The sequence below is a fragment of the Montipora capricornis genome, chromosome 10, assembly GCF_036669925.1.
Source record: "Montipora capricornis isolate CH-2021 chromosome 10, ASM3666992v2, whole genome shotgun sequence".
NCBI lineage: Eukaryota > Metazoa > Cnidaria > Anthozoa > Scleractinia > Acroporidae > Montipora > Montipora capricornis.
Window position 1 is genome coordinate 57,988,678 of NC_090892.1, and position 18,268 is coordinate 58,006,945.

Here is an 18,268-nt window from a genome sequence, read left to right on the forward strand (position 1 = left end):
TTAGAACGTGTAACGAATTGTGTCACTCGCGCAAAATATAAGGGACCTTAAGCAAACACCACCACGACGCCGGCCAGGAGAATTAACCTTGTCCAAAATTGTAATTTCCCGTTATTGTAATAATTTTGCGATTGTGTGTCCACCTTCCAATAATAAAATTGGTGAAAACGGTGTGAATCAAGTGGAGAAAATTGAAAACTCATCGTCAGGTACTGGTATCTTCCAAACGACCTCAAATTTATTCATTTCACGTCGTTGAGAGGACGAGGACGGCAAAGAAATGTACCAAAATGCAAAATGCACGAGCAGGGCATGCATGCGCAGAGCCTTTGTTTTAATTTGTTAATTAAGCCTATTGTTTTGTGGATTTCTCGAAGGCGTCGTTGTCCTTGCTAAAGCGGCTCCCAAAGAGCGGGACCTTACGATAGGTCGACGACGCAAATTTCCCTTTCGTAAACGGTCGTTGCCATTTGAAAGGGTCGTTGCCATTTGAAACGGTCGATGCCATTTTTTAGCTCTGACTTACACTCATTAAGTCTAAGAATTCAAGAGGTTGCGGTTACTGGGAGTTGTGTCTCGCTGGTCATATGAGTTAGGGTTCCGTTGAGGGTGAGGGCTAAGAACCCGAGTTCGAGTCTTTCGGACTCTTTTTTTGACTCCAGTTTTTCTTTTATAAATGTTTTTTTTTCCTTTTTTGTCTTAATTTTTGTTAATATAATTTCTTAGTTTGTTTCTTTTAATTTTCTTTGAAGTGTGTAGTCGACCGTTATAAATGGCGTCGACCGTTTCAAATGTTAACGACCGTTCTGAGAAATGGCAACGACCGTTTACGAAAGGGAAATTTGCGTCGACGACGCCGGCTACGAAAACGTCACAACACAATGGGCTTAACTAATGAACAAAAACAAAGGCTCTGCACGCCCTGCACGTGCGTTTTGCGTTTTTGGTACATTTCTTTGCCGTCCTCGACCTGACAACGAGGTGACTTGACTAAATTCGAGGTTGTGTAGAGGACGTGAGAACCTGACGAAATATATTTAAGTTTCTTCCCAAACAACCACACCGTTCATGCCAATTGTATTCCTGCAATGTTGATAAATACTTTCCATTCTGAACGACTTAGAGTTATAACGAAATTACAACAACGGGAAATAACATTTTGAGAAAACGTCTCGATCGCTTGTAGTGGCTTCCTGTGCCTTTCTCGTGGTGTATTTTTCGAAGTCGGACCCTTCCATTTTCTACGGGACGGAAATAGTTTGTGTGTAAAACAAACATTTTGATAAGGGACAGTTTAGTGGAAAGACTGGGTTTATTGTTTTCCTTGAATTTTTAGGCCCTCTAGCAACGAAACAAAGCACAGCCGCGCAACATCTGCATAAAAATAGTTTACTTCATAGAAAGTGCGGCGTACGGGGTTTTATGCACGAGTTGTTTGTGTCAAAAACCCGAACGAGCGAGGAACGAGCGAGTGAGGGTTTTTGACACAAACAACGAGTGAATAAAACCCCGTACAAAGCACTTTCTATGTCGTAAACTCTTTATTACACATAACATGAGAATTTTCATTAAAATAGTTTTCTGAACGCGAATTAGAAACAAAAACTCACTAACAATAGAACCAAATGCAAATTTAATTTAATTCAATAACAAAGTACGATTTGCACGATTTGCACGATTTGCACGAGATGCACGAGTGATTGGCATGGAAACGCCTTTACGCTATCGCTGATTGGTTATACTTTCACATGTGAAATAGCTGTACGCCATTCTGATTGGCTGTATAGGTCTTTTTCACATGTGAAAATAAAGCGTATAGATTTGTACAAATGAGCTTTATGGAATAAAATTCTCATGTTATGTGTAATAAACATGAAAACATCACGGAAATTAACAAGTTCATGGCTACACGAGACATTGCAAGTTTGCTTGCCAAAACAGCCACAAACTCAGTTTTCCACGGATGAAGCTCACCAAATTTATCCCAAGAAAAAAGTAGAAGATAAGAAAGGAAAGTAATATGCTTTGCCAAAGCGAATACAATATATGTTCCCATACATAACGTACCTACCGGAAAAGTTCACTTACCGCTGACTAGTTTTATGCAGCCGTCGACGAATTGAAGAACAGCGAAATTGACAACACGACGACACGAAGACACGAATACGACGAAACTAGCAAATCGACGACACGAAGAAGGTAGCGCGACAAAGCGGGCAAAATGGCGACACCAACAAAGCAATACGACGACACGAAGAGAAGACAACGATGATACGAACAGAGCATCACGACCCAACCACGAAAACGACGCCACGAAGAAACTGGAAGAAGAGGTTTCGATGTGTGTAGGACCTTTCGTCGCCACGAAATGTAAATTCCTATTTTGTCCCCAATCATATTAAAAGTGACAATCTCTTAAGAGGGAGGACCAATTCTATCTTTTGCCTATAATCCGCAGTTGAACTATACATTTCCTTTAAAAATCTATTTTTCCAAGTTCTAATCCCCTTAACCAGCCAAAGAAAATAAAGCTTTGTGGAAGGGATTCCTTGATTTTCACCGGTGAACTTTGATATAATTCTCATTTTTGTAATTTAACCTTCGATACCACGCAACCACGGGACACACCTGACGATCTTAAACACACCGTCGCAAGACCCGCTCTTAGGTACCTTCGAGAGCCTTACCCTTAATTTTCTGAATTGAAAATCCCATGCGAGTTTTGCAAATAATTTATTTTGCTCTTTCTTGAGCCAACCGCTTTTGTTTCGAGCGACGTGCTATGAATTCTGAGTAGATTCTTACATTGACTTTCACAAATGTTGACGGTATTTTTCACCAGCAGAAAACAATAAAAGGGGCGTTCCTACTAGCCTTAATGTAGAAAATGCTAATCAAGCCATGTCGAGAAATCGAAATATACATATATTACATTGGCTGCAGTCACCTAACTATCAGTGGTGCAATTCGGTCGTGAATGGCTTGGTTTTGAAAAGACCACGAATTAAGGTGGCTTTACGTCTTATAAGAGCGAAAAGAACAACACTATTTACTTGCCAAATGGCTGAGCAAATCGTTTGAAGGTATAGAATATTCGAATTATTTCACGTATCCAAGAACAACGAAAATGTGGGAGTTGTTCCGTCACGCTGAGGTGATCTTGCATATCATAATTATACTCTCATATTCCTGCGTTTTTATTTACCGTAACATCTAGAAACATACAGGCATATAATGAATTAAGTACTTGAACGGATATATTTGTGAAATATTTAGCTGATCAGCTTCCATTAATCTGCGAACCAGTTTCGCTAATTCACAACTTTGTTAACTGTAGCAGCAACGCCACACGATTTTAATGACACAATAAATGATTACTTATACTTAAGATATATATTGCACGTTTCTAACTTCCTTACGTCCTTAATTCCGTTCTGTCCTCACTCGACGGTTATGAATTAAAGATGGCTGCAGACTGAGCACAAGCCACGGACAAATATATATTAAAATACAGATGAGGTAGCAGAGTAGAAACAAACGGGAATTCAAATTAAACATTTAGTATTACATTTTCAATTGTACAAACAATAAAATTGAATTATGCAAAATAAAAATAGATTTGGGAAAGACATCCCATGACCATCACGTGTATCAAGCTTATCCATACTATTTTAATCTATCATTTTAAAATATATCACCGTAAGCTCCAAGGGACTTCACCTTTATTTTCAGATTGAAACTGATCCGCATTAAAAAGAGCAGACAACAGCAAACGGCTCAGTTAACATCAAAAGAACTATAACTGTAAAACCTGACTATCTTTCTTTACCTTTCACTAGCGATCTTAAGGCTCTTCTTTAAACCCTGTTTACCTTTCAAATTCGAACTCGGGACCTATTAGCCTGTGTTTCATACATGGTCTGCAGTCCGGTTTTTTAACTCCCCACGTGTTGGCTATTGGTGCATAATTAAAACCATTTCTTCGCTTGAACTTTCGCCGTCAATCAATTCTCTATTCGGAGGACGTTTTCTTATAAAGAAACGGTAGCAGATGACGTGACCAATTAAATGAACAACGAGCAAGCCAAACACGTGCAGGGCAAACGCGATTGCTATAAATTCTACATTGCCAGGTGTGTTCTTCCAAGGCCGAGGCCCAAACAGGACAAATGCAATTTGATAAAACCAGCATCCTTGCAAACTCAACAAGTAAGCTTTCAAAAAACCCATGTAAACAAACACTTGATCGGATATCACAGCCAGGAGGAAAACAGCGGCACTAACAAATATGACGAGGTATAAGATTGTGTGCAACCGTACATTGAGTTCGTCTCGCCCATGCAAATGAAAGTAGAATAAAAATCCCTCGATCCACAAAGCGACCGAGAAGACAAAATGATCGAATTTGGGCGGGAGAGGCATCAGGTTGTACCAAAGGACGAGATCGACAAGGCCTGAGAAACCGAAAAAACAGTACATTGTTGAATGGGCGTAGTTATCAATATTCCTGTCCATGAACTCTCCATTCTCGTCGAACAGAGCATAATCTTTGTGCAAAGCGAGCTCTCCTAGCAAACCAAGGATCATCATCGCCACTTTAAGGAGCGGTTCAAACGGAAATTTTGAGAGCCTTGGACAGGGGCACGAGTACCAAACAGTTGGTATTGAGCTTGAACGCTTTGTTGTTGTCCTGCTGCCTGCACGATGTCGACGTTCTCTCTTTTGCAAAATCTCCCCAATGAACCACCACAGCGCGACCACAATAAACATTGAACCCGGAACAAGATGGCCAAGAAGTGACCCCATGATGGTAGAGACGCGCACCGACTTGAAGTTAAGTTAAGAATGCAATGCAAACTAAAACTGTCTGTAGAAAATTCCGTAAACGCTTGACATGTGATTAAGGCGCTAATATTTGCACCAAGCAATCATCATAGTGTCACGCATCGATAGACACCATGGAAACAATAGCACAAGAAAAGGCTATTACTATAAATCTGCCCAAAAATTCTAAAGGGTATGGATTTTCGAACGATTTGCCAAAATGATGTATGACATACAATAGAATAAGAGCTTTTGGAGTGCCTAGCTGAGCTTTTGCGTGCTAAGAAAAAACATTGGTTAATAATCATTTGCACGGAACATTCGACCCGGAGGCTATGATTTGACTAACAAATGAATATCTCTGCTTGGTGACGTCGTGTTATCCAAAGTAATGCCATCGGTTTTAGTACGATTTAACAACGCAGAGAATAATGCTATAATTGGGGAAGGAAGAAAATTTCGTTTCTCTCGTTAAGAGCATTAGCTAAGCGATACCTTTAGAAGAATTTATGATACGATTTCATACATCAGTGACACGTATCCTGCAAGCAATCTCGGCTTATATTCTTTGCGAATCGATAATAAATCCCATGTCACCGACTCACTGTCCTCTCGTGCGCGATATCACGTAATGTTTACCACAATGGCATAGCACACCGAAATCGTTTTTCGGCATGCCTTCTAAAAAAAAATCCGGACAGTGAGATTTGGTGGGAAGATGCTGTTGCAAGGTGTATGGAGGATTTTTCGAGTCGTTTTAGAATGATCTGTTGGGCAGAATGCAAGGAAAACAACCTTCAAAAATAACTGGCAAGCAAACGTCATTCGCGTCATTTTATTAGTGCAGTTACCACCGCAAAAATGGACAAAAAATCACTGAGGGGATAGCAAAATGAAGTGGACCGAAGTTCACAAAGTCGACAAGAGGGAGCTGCTGTATAGGACCAAGAGATTATAAAGGTAAGAGAAGTAGTCTCCCAAACTGGCCCTATTCCCATCGTTATCCCTCTTAGGTTATTTTTAGATGATATCAATTTTCCCGCGGATAATGTTACCGCGCGCGTTACGTGGAAGTTTCGTGGAGGAGAGAAAGTGCAGCAAATTCTGTATGATGCCACTCTCCGTTTTCAAAATTGAGTTTCATGGCCTGATAAAATTCATTGTCTGTAAGATACAGGTTTCAAACATTGGAATTGCCTTGGAATTGCTTAACTGTCTAGTTTACAGTGATACCAATTTGAAGAATTTCCAATCTATCAAACCGTGTTAAATAATTTTGACAGATGCAGATATGTTAACCTTGGTTGCATTGCGTTACTTGTCCATTTTGGTGCGCACTTTCTCATCGTCTACAAAATTCTGTCGCTTACAAAACTCGTCCCTGTCAAGATACAGTTTGCAATCATATATCATGGAAATCGGTTAACTGTATAATTCACTCTGATACCAATTTTACGATTGTCTAATGTAGGAAACCGTGTTAAATAATTTTGTGAGAGGGAGCTATATTTTACGCGTGCGTTGCAAATTGACTTCAATCCGAGCTTACGGTTTTAAAAATTTTTATCGTGCGGTCAATTGAAATTTTCCTGTCATGTGTGGTACTGTTTGAAAGCGTTAGCTGTCTAATTTATGAATATCATAGAATTAAGTCACCATAGTTTAAGTCCGCTAAGAAAATCCAGAACGCGTTGTTGTTGACCAAGTCAGGAATATGTTACTTGGTGACTGTAGTCCGCGATATTTCATTGTGTATTAAATTCTGTCGCCTATAAAACTCGTTACTTTCAAGATAAAAGATGCGAAGTATATCATTCAAATCGCTTAACTGTGTTGTTTACAGTGACACCAATTTCAACACTGTCCAATGTACGAAACCGAATTTTGAAAGATGCAGGTATATTTAACATGCGTGCTTTGCAAATTGACTTCCATCCGATACCACTTGTTCATACATTAATATTTTTATCGCACTGTCTGTTCAAGTTTTCTTTTCATGTCTGACATCTGTCTAATTTATGAATATCTAAGAATTAAGTCGTCATATTTTAATCCCGCGAAGAAAATCAAGAACGCGTTAACCAAGTCAGCGATATACTACTTGTTGACTGTAGTCTGCGAATTGCCAATGTTTACAAAATTCTGTCGCTTATAAAACTCGATCCTTTCAAGATACAGGCTTCAAACATCAATAACTGAAATCGCTTAATTGTCTAGTTTTCAATGATACCACATCAAGGTTGTGCCATATACGAAACCGTGTTAAATCTTTTTTTAAGGAGACAGCTATATTTAACATACGTGCTTTGCAAATTCACTTGAATCCGATAACACGGGTTCAAAAATTTTTATCGGACGCTTGATTCAAGTTTTCCTTTCATGTTTGGTACTGTTGTAGAGCTCTATCTGTCTACTTTATCACCATATAAGAATTAAGTCATCATATTTTAATCCCGCAAAGGAAACCGAGAATGCGTTTATTAAAGTCAGAGAGATCGTACTTATCGACTATAGTCTCCCATTTGCCATTCTGTACAAAATCCTGTCGGTTACATAACTCGTTCCTTCCAAGATACAGGTTTCAAAACATAAGTCGTTGTAATCGCTTAACTCTGTAGTCAACAAGTCACTTTCGTCCACAAAATGTATATACGCGTTTGTCTCAACATCCTCCGCCATTTTTGTTTGATGGTAAATCGCGAACGACCCGAATCATTGCGTGGGAATTCACTCAGCTGTCAACATTGGTAAAAATAGGGACATGTGATTGGCTATCAGTTAACCCTGGTGGGAATACCGGATCTCGCTGGAGACCTAAAAATAACTTAAGGACGTTCGCGCTAATTGTTTGTGCGCAACGTAACTGCGCAGGTAACGCGACTGTAATGTGTCACGCATTACTTCGAGCATTAGTGAAGTTGAGGTTTTAAAACCTTTGCAGAAACCGTGGACGATAAGTCTTGCACAGCGTTGGATAAGAGAAGATCGTGATCAGTCAAAATTTGTTTAACATATTTAGGAAAGTCAAGTAGACTACTGTACGACTGATGTTCGCGTTGTTTTTATCAGTCATGCACTAGTCTACTTGGCTTTCATAAATATTGTTCAAGCATTAGTTAAAATAACATGGCGACAAAAACGCCTGGGAAAAAATTCCAGGCCGGCAAAAGAATGACACATTTATTTCCGAATCATCATGAAACGTTAAAGAGAAGTGAGCGGGAGAATGGAAAAGCTCTTTAAAAGGTAGCTGCTGATCGAGTAGTACTGGCTGAAAGTTTGGAAAACTCGAGGACCAACCGTTGCGTAAATTTAATGGGGCTGTTTCTTTTTTTAATGTTTTTATTACCCTACGAACTTAAGTTCAAAATGAATGTATGTTTTTGAAGTTCTTATCCTTTACTTTCGTGAAAATAGAGCAGTATTTTCGTCCTCGTCGGCTTGAATAGTGCGGACCTGCGTGGAAAAAACCAGCGATTAAATTTCACAAAAACCACTCTCCAGAAGAAGAGAATGACGGCATTGGGGAAATATTATACAAAACACTAACCAAATGAATATGACGACTGCTTAAAACTTCGTTGCTATGCTCGAGAAAGCTTTGTTTTGGGGTAAAAACCTTTCATCTCTTCAACGATCGATCCTCTCTTGGGTTCCAGTCCTTCCCCGACAGGTCACGCAAAAACGTGACAAACGAAGTTTTCCTAGAGCTTCGTAAAATCACATCGATTTTACTCCCTTGGATCATCGGTGACCCCTATTTTTTTAATCATGAATCACTTACTCTACTTACTATCTACAAAATATGATAAAATGAACAAAATCTCACCGTAAGAAGTTATCTTTTTTTCTAATTTTCTTTCCTCGTGCCATCGAATTCCGGAAGTGGTTGCAACGGATAGAGGTTACGAAAACGCTCGTCCAGGATGAACTCTACTGTTTACGACATCCCTAGCGGCATGAAATTATCTTAAAATCCCACCCCTAAAAACCTATGTACGGAAACCTTCACTCTAACAGTTTAGTTTTAGGATTTTCGATGGATGAGCAGATGAGGCTACCTTTCGTTATTATGACAGATTTATCGAAATTAAGGCATTTTTCCACTGCCATTTTCTCCGAAACGAAGTCGGTGACGCCCAATTTTTTTTATATTTTTGGAGTAAGTACTTTATGACCTAACTCTATGCGAGAAATGAAGAAAATCTCACCGTAGGAAGATTTTGGCGCGAACGTCCTTAAGAGGGATTACGATGGGAATAGGGCCAGTATGAGGGATTACTTCTCTTACCTTCATAATCTCTTGATAGGACCGAGGTGAGGACATGGGAATCGTGGGAGTGGGGGATTTGGTTACTCGGGAATGCGCCGGACAGCGGTGACTCCGGGACTCGAAATGCATTTACAAATAAAACATTTACAGGAAAGGAGCAACAATATCGTATCAAAAAAGGGAATCGCTATACTTAGATAAATTTCTTCAAATTTACTTTCCTCGATTTTGGCCCGTTTGGAGGAGCAAAAGAAGCTATGAGAGATCTTCAACTTGGCGGCAATGACATAACGTGAAAAACCATTTTAGTGATTGCGTTGATTGTTAATTTCAGTTGACAGTGTCCCCAATTAAAGTACTCAAGCGCTAGAACGACTAGACAATTAAATAAAGTTTTTTTTTCCTTTCCTTTGTTTACGAATTTTGCGTCATTACGGTCATCGTTTTCTAATCAGGCTTTCTAGAAATCAGCACTGAATAGGCTTAGCTACATAATTAGAAACTCTCGGGAATTTTAGAAAGAAATTGACAATTTCGAGAATTTTAGAGCAATTTGAACTTTCAGCTGACATGTTGGAAACTTTTCGCAGGCAAAAACGTTGACAAAACGTGGTTTTTTTTTTGTATTCCAACCTACCAGGGGAGGGGCCAGTCCGTTCATATCCATTCCTTATCAGCGGTTTCACCAAAAGGGGTCCTACAGTGCATCTAAGCAGCGGTTTCTCACCGTAGTCTTTGCTTGATAGCAAATATGGTAACGGGGAGTATTTCATTACAATAGACGCCATTGTTATATACCTAGACTTTCGCTCAACAAAACGAGCACTGTGATTGGTTGATTCTTGGTCACGTGGCCCTGATCAAATTCAAATGTATCCCGACCGGGATACAATTCCGCAGTTGTTGCCCGCTCCGGATGTTTTGCTGCGATTGTTGCAGGAAAAGTCTAAATATATAACAAAGCACTTAATGTCTGGTCCCTCGGGAAAATATAGTTTTTTGCTGATTTATCATGAGGACTCTCGGGAAAACAAGACTAACTGTTTCTCTCGGGACCATACGTTTAAGTGTATAATATGCGCATGGAATAACTCCCAGACTCCTGGCATTGGCGGTGGTTGTCAGCCTCTCATTACCCATACTGAAGTAGCTGAAAAGTGGACGAGTACGGTATTTCGAGTAAATAAGCATAATTTCTGTCTTGTCGTGATTTAGCCTGCGAACGCAGACGTATTTCCGGCGGTCGTTTCTCTAAAATACGTCTGCGTTCGCAGGCTAGTCGTGATTGAGTTTCAGCTCGTTTACATCCATCCAATAACAGATATCAGCGACACAGTTCTCTATGCGCAGCCTTGCGACAATCATTTGAACCATATGTAAAGCTGAGTATCGTCAGCATAGAAATGATAGTCGAGTCCATAACTTCATATTACCGTAGAGTTCCGATAGTAGCGACCCTCGTCACTTGTGGAATTAGCAGCATTTGGGGGTCGCTACTTTCGGGGGTCGTTATATTCGGGGGATCCTTACTTTCGGGGAACAAAAATCGTTTACAAATAGAGCTGGCGCGAGCTTCTTTTCCGAAATAAAAAATAAACAACATAAAATTTGAAAAAGAACAACATTTTATTTGCATTTCATATGAGTGTATAGATTGTGTTTCATAAAAAGAAGATAACAATGATAAATACAGCAAAAAACTATATAGAAAACTATATAGAGTTTTCAATTTTGATTTGAAGAAACATTCCTGTTGCATTTTTGTTAATGCGAAATTATACCGGTTTACGGTAGTTCTTACATCGCCACACCGGTGAACTGATGTCACGGACGAATGGTGGCATAAAGCTTCCCCTTGTTATAAATTAAAGAGCTTTATCTTGAACAATTTGTGACACTGCACGAACATATATGCATATTATTGTACATTATAATCTTGACTATTTATTAATGATAAACGGTATACCATTTAAAAAACTTGGTCTCGCTATTTTCGGGGGAGAGGGGGTCGCTACTTTCCGGAGGTCGCTATTTTCGGGGGTCGCTACTTTCAAAATTTACTAGCGGCCACAAAAAATTGACGTTAATTGCGGGACGTTGTTACTTTCGGGGGGTCGTTACTATCGGAACTTTACGGTATCTCAGCAGGTGGTGCAGTATACAATATATAAAAAATGGGACCTAGGACAGAACCTTGCGGAACGCACACAGTCAGATCCCTAACCGACGATTTTCTATCATTAATTTCGACAAACTGAGATCGGCCCGACAGGGTAAGAATGAAACCACTGCAGAACAGTTCCCGTGATGCCAAAATGAGTTCTCCAGACGCGAAAGTGCAAATACAAATAGACATACAATCAGCAAATAAAATACAACTAGTCAAAACACATAAGCAGGAGCCTGCATATGCACTGTTTTCTTGAGTCAACCTTTAACAGTATCCTTTTACTTTTAGAACCACCATTCTGCTAAATTACCGTGAAAATTTATTTCCTGGAACGTCCGCATACAAACAACAAAATAAAATGGCGACGTAAGCAAAGTATATGTAGAGATAAAGCGAAAAGCGACAAAATCAATCTAGCATTTAGTATTGGGATAAGAAATGATTGAAAAGATCATTCATAAATAGTTTTTTTTAGTCCTAGAGCGAATAAAAAGGGTAAGATCGTTCCCAAAGTATCTGAAATCACAATGGAAGACAATTTTCTAAAGTTTTTTCTATAAGAAGGAACACAGAGTTGTTCTGAAGAGACATTACACGAGTAGGATGAAAAGCTTTGTTGCTTTGTTGATGCGACAGAATTTTTTTTGCTGAATTCAAAGTGGTTCAGTTGAATTCGTGCGATCGATCGCTGCGTCAATATATAAATAAACCAATGAAAGAAATTGATTATTTATTTCCGCGATGTCTTGGCTTGGTAGCCCGTTTTCTGGCCCGCCATTTTGAATCACAAAACCATTTCACGTTCCCTCTAGTCCCATCCAAATTACCGCGTGTGGATTGAAAAAGCGTCTTGTCGCTGTGACTTGTTTTGAAAACGCCGTTTACACCACCAAACGAAAAAAAGATGGTTTTTACTTGACGTCACAGCAGCACGTTGGTGCACAGAAAAATAGAGAAAAAAGTCTTCTGGGAATTTGACTCTATGATAATGCAAAACATGAGCCATAATTTGCTATTATTTTGTACACCAACAAGGCCATCTCATCACGTGATTGAAAACCATCTATAGGTTCAGGGATGCGTCAGTTGAAGGCTTGCTTTTGAAAAGCGCGATTCCTTCTTTTCAAGTAAGAAAAGATCTATGGCTTTTGAGGTGGCAGATGGTATTTATCGGTGGTTTTTAATATTCACTTTAGCTGCGCGCGTAACTGGTCAGACCACTATATAGCGCGCGCTTCGCAGGTTCAAGAAACCAAGCACAATCACCAATCCATTAGGGATGAACGGATCTGGCAACAACCCTCAAAAGAGGGCTTACCATATGAAAAATCGAAAATGTCGTGGTTTATCTTTATAAAAAGACATTGCATTGAGTTAGGGACCGGAAAAAAATATAGACACACAAGCGGGCAAATTTAATTTCGCATTTTTTTTTTTTTTTTTGACATTCGTCATCTCGAATGCATTGTGACGTACCCACAAGAAACTTGGCTGCATCGATTGGAAGCGGAATTTGAGAGAAAACTTTTATCGAATGATAACGATTCCTCCGTTGAGGGAGACAACTGTGCGACCCCAAAGACAAAACCTTGATATAAGCTCAAGGTAAGCTAACCAGCCGCTTTCAATTTAACGCAAATTTTCAAGAGCCTTTTTAGAATTTTAACACCGTATATTTAGCGGACAGTTTTAAATTAAAGAAAAACCTGGATTAAATTGACCCAGTTAACTTGTTAGCTGCTCAGTGTGACGCAATAGCACGGTCATGTATTGGAACCGCGTTCAGGCCTGTTTTCTTCTTCGAAGCTTGCTTGCAAATTGCCAGTGTGTGGGTTGTTTAACATCCCGACTATCAGAATGGGCATTACAAGAGGGCTTGAAAGTCTAAATCATTTGTAAATGATCTTAAGAAAAATAACACTTTATCTCGTAAGTTTTTTCAATATCCAAACCTGCGACCATCCCACACCGTAGTCCCATACTCAACCAGCATGCGAGCATACTCTTTTGTAAGCAAGCAAGTCCCTCCCTCAATTGAAGGATTATTATTAATTGTCACTTTCTTCCAAGTGAAGTAGTATCGTTCATTTTGGACACTGAAAGCTTGATAGGGATCATGGGAAAAGAACATATTTCTTTTAACAGCCGAATCCCAACGTCTGGACTCGCAGGACTCGAACCTGGGAAAGTGTAATTAACAACCCCTTCACTTCACCACTAGACTACCACATCACTAACTACGAAGAAGTCATTTTTTATTAATATCAATATTTGTTTCTTCCAAAAGTGCCGCTGTAAACGTGTATTAAAAATGTCGGTTACCAAAGTTCAAGAGAAAGCTATTCATTTTAAAATCAAGCTTCAGACTTGCCATTACTCAGCAATGATTTTATATATGTAGTAATTAGTTTTGGTAAATAATCGACACATTTTCTAGTCAGTTGATCTTTCGTGGCTAAGTGCATAAAAACAGTTTCTTCAAAGTGAGTGATCCGTATTCAAATCCTGTTCAGGGGCTGCTTTTAATTTTTTTCTCTTTATTTGCTACAACAAGTCCTGGGCCAGAGTGATCAAAATGGAGGATAATACTTCATTTAAGGTAAACTGACAATGAACGATAATCCTTAATTTGAGGAAGAGATCGTGTTGTTGTAAGTGTCGTGCGAGAGGCGGAACCGCGAGAGGATTGGGGCGGGAAAAAAGAGCCTGCATGAAAGTCACGCCTTTTTTAATTTCGCCCCTCGGAATGTGACATGTCGTCATTTGCATTGCGTCAAGTAACCAGCCAATAGAATCAACGAGAAATGTCGACAAACATGATCTTTGATTTTTGTTGCAAAATACGAACCTTTTTCATAGGTAGCGTCAAAACTCCAACGAAAGTTGTAAATGTAGCGAGCCAAAATTACCGCGTTTGTAAACGCTGTTTCAGTGTGAAGTATGGAACGGGAAAAAGTGGTCGTGTATCTTTTGAAAATCTGCACCGACAGTAGTAGCGAAGATGAGCGAATGGATTGGATTAAAATTTGTCAAATCATCAAATTTGTCGCAGTGCAGATAAATTATCGACAAACGCCAAATTTATAGCCGTAAGCTGACCGAAAACTCTTCTTTTTTTCAGTATTCAGTCTTGTAAAATGGAAAAGCCCGGAGTTCATAGCTTACGTATGCGATTTACAACTGGCAAATCTTAACTCGGCTGATGAAAACAGACAGAGAGACAAGGGTAAAATGGAGTTTATTGCCCATAAGCTTACCGTTTAGAAGTCCAAATTTCCACCGTGTGGGATTCATCGAGTTTTCAAGATGTATCGTTTGAGACCCGTTTGAAGTTACTAGCACTAGACTTTCGAGCGCTTGCTCCGCCGATGTGAATATTATTTGCGGAAGACTCTTAAAATATATTTCACGTCCAGTGAGCACTCCAGTTCAAGCCCCGCGAATTTCCCTCCTCGACTTGGTCTTGCATTAGGCTAGCCCGGTGGGCAAATAACCTCCGATAGCCTTTTGAGTTTTAGTGTAGTAGAGAACAGTTGAAAGATAAAACCTTTTTCCATAGCCAGACGGCATCACTTCGAAGACGTCCCTCTCTTCTAGTAGGCAATTTACTGCTTTTTTCTGTTCTTTCTTTAGCCGTATTGGCATGCTAGATTTTACAAGACAGCTCGCGAAAAGCTTCCATATATAACAGTTGCCTCCAACGCCGCCGAATTAAAACATTATTTTTTCTTGGTTATCGTAGGATTATAGGCGGCTTGTCATCCCATGTCACTTTTGACCAATCAGAATACTGCCTCCGTCCAAAAAGGGGTGGCTTGCTTGCAGCATCTTCTTTTCCCGCCCCAATCCTCTCGCGGATTCGTCGCTGGCAGCGTTTTTTTGGGAAAATCCAAAAACGGATTTGTAATCTCGGATCAATGGATTCTTCAGTGCCAAAGAAACGCAAAATCCGAAACGGGATTATTTTCCATGACAACGCAAACAAACAAACCCAGAGTTGCGTACAAAAAAAAAGATGGCGGTTAAATGGTTTGTTTTGGAGAAATTCTTCACTGAAAAATGCCACCAGAAAAGAAAAATACCTTAGCGATCGATTAAAAAGAAATGACGAAAAACGTGCGTGCTGAGTTACAAATCGATTACAGAGGGTATTTTTGCAGTTTACTTTTTAGCTGTAGGAAAGGTGCTAGCATTATTATTGCTGTCGTAAAAAAGGTTGCTGTTATTCATCGTGGTGAAGTGCTGTACAATAATAATAAAGAATTCTCGTTTGGCTCACGATGTGGTCACTGGTGATGTAGATCGCGACGTTTCGACTGCATACTGCTAGTCTTCATCAGGCGATGAGGTCGACTGGTTGCGTGTCATCTTTAAAGCAGGATGCTCCGCTGTGATTGGTGCATTTCCTAAGGCGGTCCGCTGTCGTACGCTTCTCCTGTTGTTGTGTTTCTTGATCGTGGGCTTCCATGCTTCCGGAATTTCCGGAATAACACACCGAAACAGCAAGGATCGAAATGCACCAATCACAGCTGCCGAAAACCAACCAATCACGGCGGAGCGTCCTGCTTAAAAGGTGACGCGTAACCAGTAGACCTCATCGCCTGATGAAGACTAGCAGTATGCAGTCGAAAAGTCGCGATATACATCACAAGTGACCACATCGTGAGACAAACGAGAATACTTTATTATTATTATTATTATTATTATTATTATTATTATTAGTATTATTATTATTAGTATTATTATTATTGCTGTCAAGAAACTTTTAGTGTAATTTCTGGTGTGAAATTAACCATTTTCGACCTATTGGTGTCTTAGATCGTACTGTAAAAATGGCGCGAGAAGAATATGTCAGCTTAACTATCATACACGGTAGCTTTTGTGTATCATATTTGCATGGAAAACTGCTTGTCAAGAATTTTCAAATCCTTACCCCAAAAAACGCGGAAGTGGTGAATCTCAAAAATGCGGATTTAGATTTGATCCGAAGTATCCTCCTCGAGTGTGGATACTTTGGATTCATGGTCCGTTTTTGGATTTCGCCAAAAAAACGCAAAATCCGTTTTTGGATTCAAGAATCCGTTTTCGGATTTTCCCAAAACAAAAGCATCCTTATATTACAAAAACCACAGGGTGCACAGCGTCCAGGAGTCCATCATCAGTTGGTCAGGAAGCTTGGAACCGTTCAGAGGATTTGTCAACTTGCTTTTTCTCCTCGGGGTAAGTCTTCTATTAGGCAGTAGTCACAGTTTTAGATCACTTTCAAAGTTCAGTTTCAAGCTGGATTTGTTCTGTTTGGGGTCAGGGCGTGGAAGAACGCGCCCGACAAAGTGGATCCAATTTTTTGGAATCGCGTTTTGTCTTGTTCGTCATTTATTTAATTGGTCACGTTATCTGCCACCATTTATTGATAAAATTACGTCGTCAGAGTGGAGAATTGATGGACCCGAAAGCTTAGGCGAAGAAATGGCCGGTTTTAATTTTGCACGAATCATCTCAGCTGAACATTGCAGTGGAGAGTATAGTGTGCGGACTTTGAAAGCAGAAGTCTTTGTTTCAATTGTTTAGTCTTTTGTTTTTGGCTTGGATATCGAGTTAATCAGATTATATGTTACGAGAGCAACTTCATGGTCACAAAAGCCTAACAGCCTGCCACATGTGTATAACTATAATCTCGTACCCAGATCTCATTGTCTCACTCTTGGCCGTAGGCAATCTGGGTACGAAATTAGCTATTGTATTGTTGTATTGTCGATTTCGCCAAAATCGCCAAATCTTCAGCGTCCGAGTGTTGTACTAGCAAAGGATGAAGTGCTGTGACAAAATTGGCGAAAAATCGCCAAATTCGCTAATTTTGCCAAGATTGTCAATCGTGGAGCTCTTTTGCTATCTGCCATTTTTGTTATCGCGTCCATTTCTGGACATAAATGATAGTTAATAGAGGGAACTGGTTTTGAAGCTCGGCAAACATCAAAGGAGCAAACAAAGATACCAAGATTTTGGTTGGAAAGTCCACGACCGTGCACAATCTTTTGTTTTGCGCTCCTACACTATGCATGACTTACGTAACCAACACGTTTCTATTGGTTAGTTCCTCAGTACGGAGTAAACAACGATTTGTTTTGTGCACAGTCAAGGCCAAAAAAGAGAACAAAAACCTACAACAAAGAAATTTTTCGGGTTCATAACCATTCCCCTCTATTAACTATGTGGCAATTGACTATGCAAACCTTTTTCTGAGCTTTCTTTCTTGCATTAAATAAATGAATAAATAAATAAATAAATAAATAAATAATGTGGTATCGGAGATAAACTACATACCTGTAGAGTTCCAAAGCTTTTTTCCCTATCATTTATAGGAACTATATCCAAGATTATGTCAAATTTTTCATCAGTTTTGAGTTTCACATTTTGCAGCCCTCGGAAAACGAGAGGCTACGGGTAGCCTACACTTTGTTCTAGGAATTTTTAGCCGATTTCCTTTTAATTTCACAATATTCCAGTGTTCTTTGTTACAATAACGTGCACAACATTCAGTTCAATTCCGTAGTCCGAATTCCAAAGTCCAAAGTTCACATTCCGTGACGAAACCAAATAGTTGTTCACATTTAAAACTGTTGTTACTGTTAACGGCGTTGATTTCAAGCAGAACCACTCTTTCTTAATATTCTTATCAGCACCGGGAGAATATGATCGGTGAGAATGTGTTGCCGAGTCATACGATAACCGGAAATTGCGTGCAACGAAAACACATTAATTCGTTTTATTTCGGGTCACACAAACCTGCTTAAGGACGGTGCCTACTAATTCAAAGGTATTTTTGCCCCGGTTTATGATTATGCACGAAATGTAGATCTTAACAAGTGTTATTGAAATCAAAAAAGAAAATGGGGGATTACCACGCATTTTTAAAAGATAATTCATGAACAATATTTGTAAAAAGCTTTAAAATACAAAAATTTGGTTTTATCAACGGATTTGACAGTGTAAATTGGCCACCG

General features: G+C 39.5%; 1 protein-coding gene across 1 annotated transcript; it reads right to left on the minus strand.

Annotated features, from left to right (window-relative positions):
• Positions 1 to 3,173: 3,173 nt before the first annotated feature.
• Positions 3,174 to 5,983, minus strand: LOC138018903 (transmembrane protein 45B-like). Its single transcript, XM_068865575.1, has one exon. The coding sequence runs from the start codon at positions 4,804 to 4,806 to the stop codon at positions 3,955 to 3,957; it is 852 nt and encodes a 283-aa protein (XP_068721676.1). The 5' UTR covers positions 4,807 to 5,983; the 3' UTR covers positions 3,174 to 3,954.
• Positions 5,984 to 18,268: the final 12,285 nt, after the last annotated feature.